The sequence below is a fragment of the Cyanistes caeruleus genome, chromosome 1 (assembly GCF_971803275.1).
Source record: "Cyanistes caeruleus chromosome 1, bCyaCae1.hap1.1, whole genome shotgun sequence".
Classification (NCBI taxonomy): domain Eukaryota; kingdom Metazoa; phylum Chordata; class Aves; order Passeriformes; family Paridae; genus Cyanistes; species Cyanistes caeruleus.
In genome coordinates this window covers 88,263,803-88,280,561 of record NC_141701.1, presented here as the reverse complement: position 1 = coordinate 88,280,561, position 16,759 = coordinate 88,263,803, and the positions used below count along the sequence as shown (strand labels likewise).

The 16,759-nt window shown below is 38.6% G+C and overlaps 1 protein-coding gene across 1 annotated transcript in view; it reads left to right on the top strand.

The window, feature by feature from the left end:
- LOC111923933 (uncharacterized) overlaps nucleotides 1-16,759 on the top strand; it is a 262,384-nt gene that overhangs the window by 109,107 nt on the left and 136,518 nt on the right. The window contains exons 6-7 of the mRNA XM_086901524.1: nucleotides 13,985-13,999; nucleotides 14,547-14,630. Coding sequence (XP_086757650.1) covers nucleotides 13,985-13,999; nucleotides 14,547-14,630 — 99 coding nt within the window. The remainder of the gene's footprint in view (nucleotides 1-13,984; nucleotides 14,000-14,546; nucleotides 14,631-16,759) is intronic.

The window sequence follows — 16,759 nt, the reverse complement described above, 5'->3', positions numbered from 1 at the left end:
GAGGTGCCAGTTGTGTGGGGCTCTCTGGCAGTGGGAGGGAGTTTGGGGAGCCGGTGCTCGTGGCAGTGCTTCCCCCTAATTTGGACTGAGCTGGGTTTCGGAGGAGCTGCAGCCAGTCTGAGCACACAGATGCTGCTCTCTCGCTGGTTCCCTCGCATTGAATAGTTTTAAACAGCTTACAGATCCATGATTGATTGTTGTCCTTAGGTCTCCCATATGCCCTCAGTCAATCGGCGTCTTGCCTCTGCTTCATCTTTCATTATTTTTTTTCATCCAGTGTTGCTCAGATGCTTGGAGCAGAATCCTGTTCGCTCCGCTTGTCTGGGGGAGTGATCCTGGCTTTTCAGCTCAGTTTTGATGCAGAACCTAAAAGAATTGCTGCCTTGGGAAGCAATTTTTTGTTTTTATTTTGGTTTATCTGAACGATAAGGAGCTTCACTTGATCTCAGTTTTCCTTTTGTAGTGGTTTTCTCTCTTTTACTCTATTATTTAATTACTCCATTTTGAATTATTATTAATCCTGGATGTTAGGGAAAAGGGTTCTTTTAGTAATCCAGTGAGGAAGAAGGTACCAAAGTAACTGGTGTGGCTTTGAACAGTCCTGATCAGCCAGCATTTGCCATGAAACTCACAAGTGGAGGTGCTGCTTGCTAAGTCCCCTTGCACCCTGCCAGCCCAGGTATTTAAATGGGTAAGTGCAGGCTGGTGAGCAGACCTTCAGGCAGTCGTTTTTTAAACATTGGACCTTGTTGTGTTAAGATTTTATCCTTGCGGGACTGGAGAGCCCATGGCTCCTAATGGCTTCTTGCAAAATTAGGTTTGGCTTTCCATTTAGCCTTCATGTGAATCTGTGCAGTGCCACATGGAGCAGGAATTCTCCATCTTTCCTTTGCAGACTGTCAGAACAGTGATTAAGCAGACAAAGGGATTGATTGTTTTTTAATGAAATAGTCTATCTGGCAAAAAATGAAGTCGGGCTCGCTGGAGACTATCCATGCTTTCAGTCGCCTCTTCAGAAATTCATGAATAGTTCCCTCAAGAAAACAACACATTTTTTTAAAAGCTTGAAATGCGTTTTTAAACATTTTGATTTTTCATCCTAAGTAGCATTTTGTTCAAAAAAACCCTAGCTGAATATAGTCTTTGTGAAAGGAGTAGAAATTGTTCCATTTTGCCTGGAATGCAATGCCTTGAGACAATGCTAAGTGTTTCTGTAATGGGAGAGGAAAGCTTGCCGAGAGTTGGAAAATTTTGTTTCCCAACACTGTGTCTCCCTTCTCGACCTTCTGTTCATCCAGTTAACCAAAAGATCAGTTATTCACATAGCTCTGCCTCTAAGTCAAGCAGCTATTAAAAAGTAATCATCCATTATACCATCATAAAAAAGTCTAGATTGGAAAATATCTCTAGAGATCATCTGGTCTAACCTTGTATTAAATTATTCTTAGTCTGACTTGTGTCAGCACTTGTTTGGCAATCACAGGGACCAGTTAAGGTTTATCAAGGGCTAATAAACCAACATCTTCCAGCCTGAAATCTGTGAAAAAAATTTCAGGTAACCCATGAGCTAATTTTCCTTTTTTCCAAGTGTAACAATTCTTCTTTAACGAGGGAAAGGAAAAGCCACCTGCACAGGTAAACACAGTATTACATTAATGTAGTAATGTATAAATAGTCATATTTCACAGTCCTCACTGAAGACTAGGTCTACAGTTAGTTTATGCCTTCATGCATCAGTCTGTTGAGGTCTGGGTCCTCCAGAGCCCAAGGTTCATCGAGCCTACCTTCCTTTAATCCAAGTTCATAGATACTTTGCATAGCTGGTGCCATTTCAGCTCATAGCAAAAACAGATGTGGTGTTGAACGCTATTGCCATCTTCTACCACAGGGGAAACATTTCCACAGCATTCTCTTCTTCCCCACTGCTCTCAGGAACCACTATGCAGTTCACAAGAGATAGCAGAGAATTCTCCCTTTTTTCCACCTGGGACACAAGACTCGCGCTCCATGCTGGAAGCTATTTGTCTAGGAGGGTGTGCCCACACACCAAGCACAACGGCATAGATCATGCAAAAAAAAAATTTTGGGTTCTACACTGCTCCCTTTCCCTTGTCTCCTCTTCCCCCAATGCTAATAAAATGCTCTTCTTTTTTGGAGTTACCTCCCTTCACAGCTGTTGGCTGCTCTTCCAGCTCTCAGCCCCCAGGCTTAAGTTCAGTTGCTTACTCAATGGGGAATGGCATTTGTCAATTCTAATGCCTGGTGTTAAACTGTGCAACTTAAAACCAGTTATAACCTTGAGCAAAATTATTTAATCGCAGGATTTAGCAGATTACAGGTTGAGAACACTATATAAACATCAGGCTGGGTTTTCAGGCTAAGCACTTAGAGGCAAAGCAGAGAGATGGCATTGCCTTTCCATTATCTTTCCACCTATCGCCCATGTTGTTAATGGCAGCAAATAATAGCCACAGGGGTTGCTATCATTTTCTCCACCTGGCAACAGTGTCACAGGCTGTTCCTCTGTCAGCAATTGCCAGAGGGAAGTGCTCTCTAGAAAAACCTCCACCTACTTGGAGATGTCTTTTTACACACCTCCATACTACATTTACTGGGAAGTCGTGTGAGTAGTCAGCTGCATGTTCAAGACAGACTTAAAACCTGCTCCTGGAATTTGGCTATTTGTCTGCACAGGGGGCTCCTCTACACAACACCCATTACCTGAAGATTAAGTAGAGAGTGGAAAGGCCCATGACATTATAAATTGTCTGAATCTGCCCCCAAAGAGCTTAATTCACATATTTGTTTGTGCTTTTTCATTTTTTTGTTTCTCCCATAATAAAATATCTTCTAGCAAGAAGAGTTTGCAAACTGGTTCTTGTTTGCAAGAAGTTTATTAAGACTTTTTTGTATTTTTGTATCCTTGAAAAAGACTTTTTCACTTTTCAAATTAGATTAGTGGGGGCTATTCTTGTGACTCAGAGTGCAAGCCTCCTGAATCCTTTGCTTGTGGGGAAATGGGCAGAGCCTGAGACCTTTTCTTCTGTCACCTTTGAGAGAAATAAAAACTCTGATCCTTAGTCCATTCCTCTTTTCATTAGGCCATTCTGGATCTTTCATTGTCCTATTTTTCCATGATGGACAAAATTCCAGATTTTATCATCACTGGCCTGTTGTTCAGGACTGTTGTTCACGACTAGGCCACTGAGTAACTCTTTCTTCTCTTTGCACTTCATCGTCAGTGAAGTCCTGGTACTGTTGTTAAATGTTATAATGACCCAGGGGAACTGCCTGTCTATTTACTCAGATTAATCTCCTGATTTTTCAGCCAACTAATTGGTTTCTATCCTATTTTCTCTTCTGGATTCTATGCTGACTTTTTTCTGATTGCTCCTATCACCTTCATTTCTTTCACATATTGCTTGTGGAATTAAGTTTGTCTAGCACAGCCTTGTACTTGCCAAACTGTGCAATTTTTTTTATTTCTTAAAATACTCAGTTTCTTCATGGCTAAGTCCAACCAACCCTTCTGCATTTCCCCTCCCCCCCCCATCAAACATTGAATCACAGAGATTTTCATGATGGTAATCACAATGGAAGGCCTAATAGACAAATTTCCCCAGGAAAAACATTTAAAACATTTGGGGTTATATCACCCAAATCTTCAAGAACCTGTGTCCACCAGTTTCTCAGTTATCAGACACTTGATCTCAAGGTGAGCCAATATCAGTTCTTCTCTTTTTTTTTCCAGAGGGCTTTTAACCCAAAATACTTTGCAGGGTGTCCTAAAGTTCAGGCTGGCTTGGTAAAGTCTCTACCCACAGAAGAGCTTCCAGCAAACTATCATGACAGGAGCTCCAAACTTGCAGGAATTATTCCATCTTTGTCTGACAGCAGAAGACAAGGGCAATTGCTCAACTTCAGATGGATGATATATGTCACAAACAATCCCTGAACACAGGACTACTGTGCTTAGCATGTGATTGTAGGCCTGTAAAGTAGATGTTATTGTGTTTTAGCATTCAGTACATTTTTTCCTCAGCTGCTGTTACCAGAAAAAAAGTCCAAGTGCCTAATACCAGTTTGTGCTTTTTAGTGTTCATCACAGTGATACACAGACTTGGTCTAGCTAGTGCTGAGAAGAGCCCTGTGGGATGGCACTGTTCACATTGCCACAAGACAGGTAAAATTTACAGCCCAGCCATACAGAGAGAATATATGCCAGATGAAATTACAATGTGATCTTTCTGCGGTGTCAACTGCAAGCTACAGAATCCAGGGAGGAGGCTTTTTGAGCATACTCCCTCTGCATGGCCTACTTTGTAGCTGGTGGCTGCATAGACACCTTTGGAGACTCTGATACTCTGCAGCTTTTGCAAGGAAGATAAAGGAAAGGCTAATTGTGTTCTCCAGTATGCTGTGCACTTGGAAAAGGCTTGAGGCAGTCTGACCCTAAATATTGATGATTCAAGTTAAAATTGTCTCCAGATGACAAGATGCATTCATTTTTTTTCCCCTATTATCCCCAAAACACAAATCTTTTTTTTCAAAACTAGATTATCTCCTAAAATCAAAAGCTCTAATTAATTCTACCGTTTTATCTGCAACAGGCACTGTTAACATCTCATATCATGCTCCAATAAATTTGCCCACAGAGATTAACAACATCTGAGAGGGGAAAGAAAAAGAAAGAAAAAAAGGAGGGAAAGAAAGCTTTTTCAGTTGAAGACCAGGAACTATTCTTCTAATTAGCCCAGGTACACAATGGCATTAGCATGGCTGTACTGCTTCTGGGAGCAAATTAGTGTCTGTGTGGATCTCTGCTGCATCACCTCCAAGCTACAGAGCTGGGCTGGGTCTACCTAACACAGTGCTGCATGTGTCCTACAGGGAAAAATCCCACTGTAAAGTAGAGCATCTCTGCTCCTTACCAAAAGCTAAATTAGAGAGAAGCCTTTGCTAAAGAACAGCTGCTGACAAAGGTTGTTCAAATGTGTCAGCACAATAGAAGGCCTTCCTTGCTCAAGAACGTAACCAGACAAGGACCTTGATGTGGGAATACACAAACAAAAACTGTCTTTGTGAAGGAGCCATATAGGATATCAGATTGTTATAAGTACCAACAACTGCATTGAGTTCAGTCAGTTAACAGAGAACTAGAGACTGACACTTTTTGTACAGGGTCAAATTTTATTCCAAAGAAGTGGTAGGAACCAACTAGAGAGACAATAAACACAGGTGGAAAAATAGGCATCTGCTGTAAATTCATGTTTGTGCTGCATGTGAAAGAAATGGGAGCCTGCATCACTACTGATTTGTGTTGGAAAAAGTGATTTACATAAAAGATGGGACCAGAAATATGAATCAAAACCGTACACTCTTTTTCCTTAAACAATGGCAAAGTTTATATCTAATAATTCAAGTTCTATGTGTGTGGTTCCATGCTTTCTGATTCCAACAGGGACTTTGAAATGGAAATGCCAAACTTGGTATGCAGGGCATGATGGATCACCATGTATGCACAGGAATAAAAGGGTTGTCATTGGAAGTAATTTTGCGTTGAATTACACAATGTGTAATCCAATTGAAATCAGCAGAACGGCACAAGGTGTAATGTAGTGTGCAAAACGTGATCCATTGCATGCAATTTTAACAGGGATACCACACCGCTCATCTAAGTAATGTGCTAAAATTGAATTTGTGAAAGGTAGGGGGAGAACAATTGTGAAGAATGGATTCATTTTATAATTGGGAAAACACTTTTTTCAGAAGGTGACTGAATATATCTTTTTAAGGATAATTTATTACACTTGGAAATTGTTTGTTTTGTAATAGTGCTGTCAGATCCTCAAAATTTGGCAAGTCCCCTTGCTGGCATAGAGTGGGACCAGCCAAGCCTGTCAGCCTGGGAGAGCTTAGTATCCATTCTCCCCATTGACATGTGTCACATTATTTAATACTGTTCCTAAATGAACTCCATCATCATCAGTAAATCTTTTTCTCACCTCTTCAACCAGCAGTGTTTCCCCAGGAAAAGTAGCAGGTCTCACACTGGCATCCCTTGGCACAGTGCCCTCTGTTGCCTGCAGGAAAAGAAAAGAGGGAAAAAGAACTAATTTCCATGCTGTAGCTTTGCTTAAACAGCAGAGAAGGTGATAAGTCTTGCAGGAGTGGAGTGGGGGTTAAAAAGTTGTGGGTGCCATGAGTGTGATGTGGTGTTTTTCAAGGGTCAGGACAGGCACAGCAGGATCTGCACTGCTCAGGCTCAGGAAAGATCCTTTGCCAGTGTCCTGTCAAAGCTGACAACTGAGTTTATTCAAGGCTTACAATATGAACAGAAGACACAGTTATCTGATTTCCTCATTATCCTCATACTGAGGATAAGGAGAATGACATGTGATACCTTTAAAACATTTTTTTTAAAAATTGGGAAGTCTCCTGGTGCTGGTAGTGTTTAACAAGCTGCGTTTTCAAGATAAAATCTACTGTCCAGTCACTGGCTTAATGCTCTTCAGTAGGAAGGTGCCATTAGCATATAATTTTTCATTGAATAGTGCTTGCAATTGGTGAAAATTATAAGGTCTGTGCAAAAAATGCCTACCACTCATCCATATATTTGATACTCTGGAATTATGTTGCACACCAGGAATCTTATTTTAGATCTACATAGAAAATATTTATCTATGCATATAATATAGAAAATAATGTTAGATATGTGTATCTCAAATGGACATAAGCTGAGGTAAATGTGACCTATATTATATCAGTAATAATAATTAAAAACCCAAACTGAAAGTATGGCTTCTGACTAACTCACATTATTTCCTTTTTTTTTTTTTTCCCTTAAAAAATGAATATGTAAAGTTAGCACTGTTTTCTGGACTACATAGTAATTTCTAATCACTATATTCTACATGACTGTAGTTTTATATTTAGCATCTTCTTAACATTTGGATATCAGTAATTCTAGCAACACAAAATTTTGGAGTAAAAGCTCAAATGTTTTTTGCATGAAAGTTTCAGATTTTCCTACATTATTTTCCACTTTTAAATCACTGCCTATATGAAGTAAGAACTTATAAATTCACTGGAAACCCATTTAGTTTTTCACTGGGCAGGATCTCCTATTATTTATGCAGTTTTCATTGATGATTCTTCTTTGCTTCTGCATTATGTGAGATTCTTTTTGAGGTGAAAGGTTTCTTTCTCGTCTCTTATTCTCCAGTCCTTTTGAATGATTTTTTTAGAGTTCTTTATAGATTTTTTTCAAAGTCCACAGTGGAATCAAAAGCTCAAATAAGGAACTCGTAGATATCAAACTTTATCAATGTAATCAAGGTAGTGAATCATGGGAAGAGGTGGGTGTGCTAGTCATAAACCCGTCATGACCTGAGGAAGGGTAAGTGAAGTAGTGGAAATGCTGGAAGTGGGACCCTTGCTTTCCCTTCCTTCTAATCCCAAGTCTTGGCTCTTCCTGGTCAAGTTGAGATGGTCACTTTGAGGATATTCAAGTCTGACCCAGGACACTGCTTTGGCTCTCACAGAGAAATGGGGAAATATGTTATCACAGCACCTTCAGTCTGGGCTGCCCAAAGGGCCTTGTCTGCTAAGTAAAATGAAAAGTATCCCCAAGGAAATAAGTCCAGTTCTGTTGATTGGAGAATGTGAGTATTCTCTGTGATGTTCCCTAATAGGAGTTGCAGCTGAAATCAATGCTTTGAGTCAGGTGTGGGAAAAGAGGACTACTCTTTTCCATTCCCAGCTGCATCACTATATTTCAAAAGCACTTTGGGTCAAAATGTTGTCTCAGGCTGGAATTTCATCTTTCCAAAATGCCTCTGTCTTATTTTATCTGATGCAAAAGGCTTCTATGAGTTGCTTTAGTAATGCCCAGTAATGTTCTCCCAAGTCATTGGTACACGTACTGACCATGCTGCTGTCTGAAAAGGGACTTGTTACATATGGCAAGTTTGTGCAGACCATAATCTGCATACTGTCTTCTAAAGAAAGATGGCTCATGCCAAATTTTTCTTTTTTACCCTGAAAATCCAGCTTCACTCTGAAAAAAAGTAGCAGTAATTGTTTATTCAAGCTTTTAGTAGTCAGTCATCTAGCTATTGATAATTCCTTAATTTTTACTGTGACTGGGAGGCACTTAACAAATCCAACAGAGTTTTGTCTATTCTTTCATTAAACTAAAAGCCTAGATCAGTAATACAACATAAATGGAATTGCCTGATATCCAAATTCCGAGCTATACCTTTCACGTGTAATTGATATGGACTACCTGATCTCTCTGTGGAGTAGAGGAAAATGTAGAAATTCAGCTTAGTCATGCCTTTCCTGTGTGGTATTCTCAGGACATAGACGGCATAATTGACTAAAGACATCTTAGTTTAAAAGCCATCTTTTAAGTTTCATCCAGTCCTAGTAATTCGTGTACAGTCCCATGGGCTACATCCAAGGATTATGCTAATTTTATTAGCAACTCCTCTTACTTTAATTAAACTGTACAAATTCCCATCTGGTCACTGTTGTGCCAACGCCCTTCTTTCAATTTTTATTTTAATGTATAGATAATTTGTGGGTTTGCATTTTACTTCTGATTTCCTGAATTACCCATTGTGTTTTCCACATGAAACGACACAATTTTGAGGGATGAACTGGTCTTCAAATTGAGCTAATGGGGTTGAGGGAACCTCTGGATCAAAGCAGAGACCCAAGTTTCTAAAATTGGCCAGGTCTTTTTGGGAGCAGGTTGTCAAAGTAACTTGCTCTATTGAAAGCCCCAAGCTATACAGTTCTGTTCAAAATACCTACAAGCAAGCTCTGAATTAACATTTACTGTGTTTATGCCACAAAGCAGAGCAATGTGAATTCTTTAGTGGACTGTTAATTTACATGTTATACACTTTCAAATGTCTCCAAAAGCAAATGTGAAATTATTAGTAATGTGTTCACATGATCACAAAATGTTATTAGCAAAATGTCTTGGGCAGTGTGTTATCTTGACTAAAATTGATAATTTTGTATGTTAAAACTAAAGCAACTCTCACTGCCCCTGAATAATTTTAGGACCTGCCCAGGGCTCACACCTCCTGGTCACACCACTTCTCAATGTGTGTGTTGAGCTGAAGGAGAAAAAAAGACCAAGAAACCCATAAACAGCAACATCCCCTGCCCAGAACAGTGACCTAAGGTTTGAGTGATTCAGCTCTTCTGGAAGCCTCAGTAAATGCTTTCTGTGGAGTTCTGCAGTTTAAAATGGATTATTATCTATAACATCACTGTGAGGAGGTGATTCTGGTGTTTACCACTTGTTCTGCTTATGTAAGTTTTAAACTGTGTATGTTGCTCTGAAGAAATCAAGCCTGGTGGTTATTTTTCCTTCTGCATAACTCTCTGTCAGCAGCTGCTTGTGGTTCTGACAGAGCCAAAGCCCCGGACAAAAAAATTTCATACTCCTCAAAGTGTTGAGGTTGTTCTTCTTTTTAAAGAGGACCAGAGAGCAAGAAATTTAATGGTATTTGTCAATGTATCTATTTTTTTTGAATAATGGTTTCCATGCCTTGCAGACTCAAATATAACATGACATTTCCTTCTAAATGCCAATTATTCTGTCCAGAAGAGTTGCCCAAAAGTCTACTCCTCAAAGTTTCACACCAGACTCACATGGGATATTAAAATTCAATAACAGCTGTTGTGATAGTAAGATTGTGAAAAAAGCCTGTGCCATAGCTGAATATTTTTTATATGGGTGTAAAACACATTCCAGCAATTTACATTTACAGCTATGAAGTAATTGAGTAAAGAAATGCATCATCATTTTCTTTTTTAGCACGTAGGTGAATTATTTTACCAACATGTGAAGGGGTGTTCATATAACATCATGGTGCTTTGTGCTAGAGAAAAACAATTACAGTGAATAAGGTAGAATGGCTCTGTTATTGCAGTACATAAGACTTTGATTACATACTGCCAAGATTCATACCAGCCTAGTAGTTGTTGACAGATAAAGTAACAAAAATGAAACTCATTTATTTTTTCTTTATTGAGACCTCAAGGTAAAGCAAATTTTCAGTTCTTGTACTTACTACATTGAAGGAACAGAGACTGACAGTCAAAATGTGCAAGTCCAGAAATATAAATTAAACCTAGTTTCATATCGAAGTTTCATTTAGTCTCTGAAAAGGAGCTGCTGCTTGGATTATTTTTGATCCTAAAACAAATACACTGTAGACAACCGTAGTGTATCTTGGATGAATTAACCCCCTCATACATTTAGCTTTTATGTATTTTCCAGGATATATATCTATCTCTATTCAAGCAATTAAAATGTTTGTTATGGACTTAATAATTTTTCTTTTTTTTCCCCTGTTTAATAACAATTTACAGTGTTTGCAAACCCAGAGAACATGTAGATGGTTTTAACAGAGTGTAGCACTTTTGCTGAAGAAAAGATATATTTTGAGGAAAAAGTCTGCCCTCCCCCCTTGCGTAAGGAAAATTCTTCTGGCTTTTACCATGAGTTGTTCTAGGCAGCTAGGTGCTGTATTATTTTATGATAATTCTAGTAAATTAATTTTCTGTAAATTTGTTTCTTTTCTAAAGAGCAGATAAGAGTAGCTATTAAAATAAACAAGTACTAAAATGAGTGGGTTTATTCCATCAGAATCTTGGATTAGTTACCTAGTCCAACTGAACGTAATTGCTGTTCAGATTAATGAGGCAGTATCCTGGTATCTCCTCTGTAATTAAACACTTCTCTGGTTCAATACAGTATTAAAGATGCACCAGACGTTGAAAGCTCAGTGGTGAAATTTAAAACTGTTGAAATTGGAGAGGTCAGCTGTGAAATACAAATTCCTTTGCTGTATGGAAAATCCACTTGTACAGTGTGTTTCATAAATAATTTGGCTTATATTTGGGATGCTGTATTTTTTTTTTTTTAAATAATCTTATCTTTCTGCCATCTAAATTTGAGAATTTTTTTTCATTAGTTCCTAAGAAAAAGTAACATAAAGTACACTTGTTTCCAGAATTACCTTTTCTGACCTTTCACAAGATGATAATTGCAGTACCAGTAGGCTTAGAGGACTTGTTAAAAAAATTAAGCTTGTAAAGTAGCAAAAAATGCCCCCTTGCTTGCTGGTGTCAATTTCAAAATTAACATTTTAGTTCATGTGCTTCTAATAATCGCTGACCCTTACTTCATGTGCTTTCCACAGGAAATGAATACAGCAGAAATTACTTTGACCCGTTGATGGGTGAGGAAATAAACCCAAGGCAGTGTGGGATGGAGGTCAGTGAGGAAGGTGAGGCAGAATTAAGTATGTAATTTTGGTGTCAGAATATTCTTTTCCATTCATGAAAATGAGGTGTCAGAGATCACATATGCAGTTCTATTTAAATATTGAGGTTTACAATTTAAATTCTAAGCCTTAACTGCTCTGCACACGGTGGGCAGTATACACAGACTTTGATCAAGGACAGTGAGTTAATGGGCAGGTAAAAATGAGGCTGTTCTGTATTCACTCTGCTACTGTAGCAAAAGGAAACACGCTCTGAGAGCATTGTCTACACCATATTCGCTTTAATTGATGAAGTTATTCCAGAACTGAGTGTGAAGCTGTAGCTTTTTCACAATCCTGCTCCCAAAGTCCTCCTTGGAGAGCAATTTTATTACAGAGTTGAATGTGTGTTTGCCTAAGAGAAGGAAACCCCAGAGTGAATAAAAGTGAATGAGGAGTTTTTTTTTGGTTTTCTTTTTTGCCAGTTTAGCCAAAATGTTTAGCTTTGCTCTCTGTGGGCGATAGCAACCGCGGGGAGGGTGTGACTGCAGAGTTGGAAGAACAGAAGTTATGCATAGGTATGAGAGAGATTAACCAGGAGGTATTGTCTAGCAGAGGAAATTCTCCTCTGCTGTCATGGCTTTTAGATAAAAAAGGGTGGGAACGGGCCTGCCTGAATTTGCATGGACTTAAGTAAGAGCATCATCATGGTAATGAAGTGCTTAGCTATGCACTGGGTGCTTTGGCCTGGCTCCTGTTGTTAAGCTCTAACAAGCTGATAGCACGCGAGAGCCAGCTCTCCTGTGTTACCTTGCTAGCCTCTTGCTTTCCTAAAGCCTGTGCTCATCCAGAGACTCTCCAGATGCACAGCTGTATTCAGAGCTAAAAAAAGTTATCTATCGTAAAGGGTCTCAAAGTTGTTCACTTCTGAAAGTCACGAGAAACTTTGGGCACATATTGAGGTTTTAAACTTTTGAGACAAAAACTTATGTGACTTAAAAAACCAGGCATATAACCAACTTGAATTACTGTTTTCTGGTGAAAAAAAACCCCAAGGTTGATCAAGGTTGAATTACATCTAATCCAAATAACTTCCCCCTTCTTTGTGTAGGATAGCAGTGTAATAATACCTGGGAAGTCAACTTCTGGCTCAGAGTTTTTAGAGGAAAGATTTTTTTTCCTGTTGGTCCTGCCTTGGTTCATCTTATGAAAGGGCTTTATGAGTCATGATCTGCTTCACAACCAGAGAATGAAAAGCAGATTAGATTTATGCATCTGTGCATGTATGCCTGAAATCGTGTATGGACAGAGTGGTGACATAAGGGATATACGGAAATACAGTTCTCATTGGGAGGAAACATTTTCTTGACTGTGTTGAAGAGGCTGAGTGATAAACTTAACCATAAATGCTGATTTTGAATTGTGTGGTGGGGGTTTTTATATATTTATTTATTTATTTGAGTATTTGGACCAGGCTCTTAGTCCATTGACTTCCAGGGTTTGGAATGGGGAGGTGGTTTTAGTCAACTGCATGTCAAGCTAAGCCTGACATCCATGTGAGAACAGCTGTCTTTTGGTGTTCCTCCTTTTTCCCCCTGGCAAAAATGTTACTTAAAGGTTGGGATAACACTTGCTTATTAAAAGTCAAATATCTGCAGTACCAGCCTCAGGTTGGCTGTGTGGATGTCTGTTGTGCAGTTATAATGCTTTATTTACCAATACCTCTGCCAAGAGTGAAACTATTACCTTGCAGATATTCAAAAGGTTCCTGGATATGGTCCTGGGCAACTTGGCTCTGTTTGAGCAAGGGCAGCTGGACTAGATGGATTCTGGAGGTGTCTTCCTACCTTAAGCAGTCTGATTTGTCAATATTACAAACCAGGCTCACTATCTGGCTTCTTTTTCCTTGCAGAAGTGTTAAATGAGTGGAATTACTTTTGTATGTAGTGGATGGATTTAAAAAAGACCACCTGAACTAAAGCTTGGTCATCCCCTGATTGGAAACCATTCTGGTTTACCTCTTCTTTCTGGCTAGCAGTTTGTCATGAGCAAGAGTAAAACCAGAAAAACATGAACAAATTAGGGCACACTTTCAAGTTACACTCCTAGAATTTTAGAAAGCCAGATCAATGCCCAAAGAGAATATCTGGTGAAAAGCAAATCTTCAGCCACTAACTATTCTTTAATGGGTTATTCTGTGAAAATGAAGATATTGGCAATTATTTTTTCTATATTTGATAAATTAGATTGGTTCTGGAAATCTGTATGCATTCATAGTGCCCTGAGAACAAACAATGTCCCCCTATGGATTTTCTTGTGCCTCTTGCCAAGGGGACATTTTAACATTGCAGGCTAAAAGAAATGTAAGATTTTATACTTTCAGAGGAAGTTTGCAGAAGCCACTACCTTCTTTGAAAGATCAGTGTAACCTGGCTCTGAAATTTCCTGATTAAAAAAAGCATATTCTTTGAGATTCTATTGAGCGCTTGAAAAGAGCTACCCAAGCTTGCATGCAGCTGTACTTCAATCCACCTGCCTTGCATGCATTTCTTTGTTCTTCTGTCTGCCTGTCTTCACTGGCAACTTAGAGAAGTCAGGATCTGGGAGATCTGGAGAGAAAATGGTCCCAATTGCTCATTTCTCCCTTGAATATAGAAACTTTAAGTAATTTTTTTTATTTTTTATTTTTTTAGGTCTCATGGAAACAGGTAAGCCTCATGCATACCCTTTGCTGCTTTTTAAAATCTGCAGATATTACTGAAAATTTGAATGACTAACCAGCCAAAAATTCAAAGACCATAGAGTGTTGCAATGACTACTCCTACTTGATATTGTGTTAGTATTATTGACAGCAAGGTAAAATTTCTAATGAAGATCCAAAATCACATTAGAATAAATTGGGTATTTTGATTTCTATTAAGAGACAAATAGAATTCATCTGGCAATTTAAATATAAACAGTCATTTCAGCTACTCTATAAGTAAAATTTATAAACCAGTTTCAGTACAGGTCAACATATAATATTGCTTACCATTTAAAAGTTTATGACTATATATTTTATTTTGAATTGTCTTGCATCAAAAAAGTGACTGTAATTTTATTCTGAGCTATGAAACTAGCACTGTAAAAACTATCTTCAAGTGTCAAAGGACTTCCTAACTTTTGTATTTTTATATCTTTACTTTTAATTTAAAATAATATTCCCTGAAATACTACTGGAAGAAACTGTAGTTGTTTCACTGTTGTTTTTTTAAGATCCTGTGAAATTTGATGAGCAAATCCTGTACTCTAAACTGATGAAGCTTCTAGATGAAGAAAACAAGATGCTGGACTTCCAAGGTAAATAGCAAAGTCAATTGCATAAAGGAAAATAAAACTCTTTTGAGTCTGCATGGGGGGACAAGAGAGGGTAATCCATCCCCTTGAACTCAGAAGTCAAAGGGATGATGGTTTTAATGCAATTCTGTAAGGCCTTTTTCTCCAAATGTTTTTGTTTTGTGTCATGTTTATGTGGTTTTAACTGTAACTTAAGTGGCGTGCTTTCTCTAGATTGCTTCACTGCATGTTGAATTCCACACTTAGGAAGGAAGACTGGAAATATCATTATTTATGTGCTCAGATCTAGAAATCAAAATCCTTATTTAAGCTGCTAAACACAAATGGGAAATCTGTCTGATGCATGAGTCACATGACACTGTTTCAGGTTATCTATACAAGGATTTACACCAACAGATGAGTAAGAAAGTGTTTTCTGTGCCTTTGTTAGAAAATACAAGTTGATGTTCCATCTACAGTAAAAACAAAGTGTATGAGAAGAGATTTCTTTACCTCAAGCAAACAGCCTTACTTTGGTTTCACTTATTTTTACAGGCATTACTTACAATCTGCTTGATTCCTGAGACCTTTACCATCACAGCCTTTACACAAGCCCCATGTCTGCTGCTCTCCTCTGGTTCATCCTAGGAGAAGTGAAGTTTGTACAAGCCCAGCTCAGAGCTGCCCTTGTATTTTTTGCCTATCCACCCTCTCCTTTTTCAGCAGATGTCTTTTGTGCAGAATTGTTTTGTGTCCTTTGTATCTGTATGAGGCTTCCTGCTGTATTTCAGCAATACATGGGCCTGCTCTGTCAGAGAGAGCGGTGGTTGCCTATGACACTGGAGCTCCAGGAGCTGCAACTTGTTTTTTGACTATTTAGTTTATAAGCAACTTTGTTCTAGAAGAGGCAAATGTTTTCTTTCGCAAAATCTCTCGAACTGGCACTGGTCATATCACTTACATCTTTGAAACCCATTTCATCTCATTTTTAATGCAAGGGGGGGAAAAGTGCAACCATCACAAATGAATTCATGCAGATATTTTAAGCAAAAGCCTTTAACAAGTTATTAGCAAGAACTCAATTTTTCCATGTTAATGTCAATTCTGGGGCAAGCAAATGCATTGGCATGTGTGTCTCACACTCCATGTGCACATCAGAGCCCCCTGTGTAGGAGTGAGGGCAGCAAATGGGGGATGCCCTGCAGGCCACTGCCATCCTGCGTCCCAAGCTGTGCTTTGGTGCTTTTATTTCTTGAAAGTGCCACGATGGGTATCAGAGCTAGTCCTGTGGGTGAAGCTGCACACCGTTCTAGCTGAATTTATTACTTTCTTTGCTTGGATGAAGCAAATCCAGAAAAGAGGGATTTTCCTGGGGAGGTGAAGCTTGTTCAGTTTCCACGCCTGTGAATGTATCAGGGTGTATTTATTTCTGCCTGTGTTTTTTTCTCTCAGTATTTGAACTAGTTGGCCACTTCCAACCTTTTTTTTTATGTTTAACAGGGAGCAAGTCTCACAGGTATGACTTCCTTACCAGTTTTATGGAAGTGGGCAGTTGAGCAGAGCAGACAAGCATTATTAATATCTCCACCGAGGGAAAAGCTAATATGGGAGTTTGACCCTTATTAGGCATCAGAAAAACCATAGGAAACTAGGATTCATTTGGTTCCACTCTTACAGAACTGCTTCGTTTCTTCATTTGGCCACTGAGCTGAAAAATCACATAGTCATACAGTCCTAATTAATAGATGATCTCCAAAGGAATGGAAAGAACATGGCTCAGGATTTATATAATTGTATATTTAAAGCATTTTGTCACTGAGTAACCTGTTGGTCACTCTTGTGGTATGTGTTACTTCTTATTATAAGACAACTTAAAAGACACTATTGGTTGTTTGTTTTTAAAGATATAGACTACATATTTTTACCTTGCATTTTTCTCAGTATAAGATTGTGATGCATGAACATTTTAAATAATGATATGTGAGTGCCATAAAAAGTAATTTCTATTATATTGTTCCTTGGCAAGAACCAAAAAATTCAAGTGCCAAGTTTTGCAGAGTTTTAGTTGTCTGAAACTGATGCATGAGCCTTCAGCACTGAACTTTTTTAGATACAATTTGTACACAGTTTTCTAGACCAGGTAGCCAAAATTA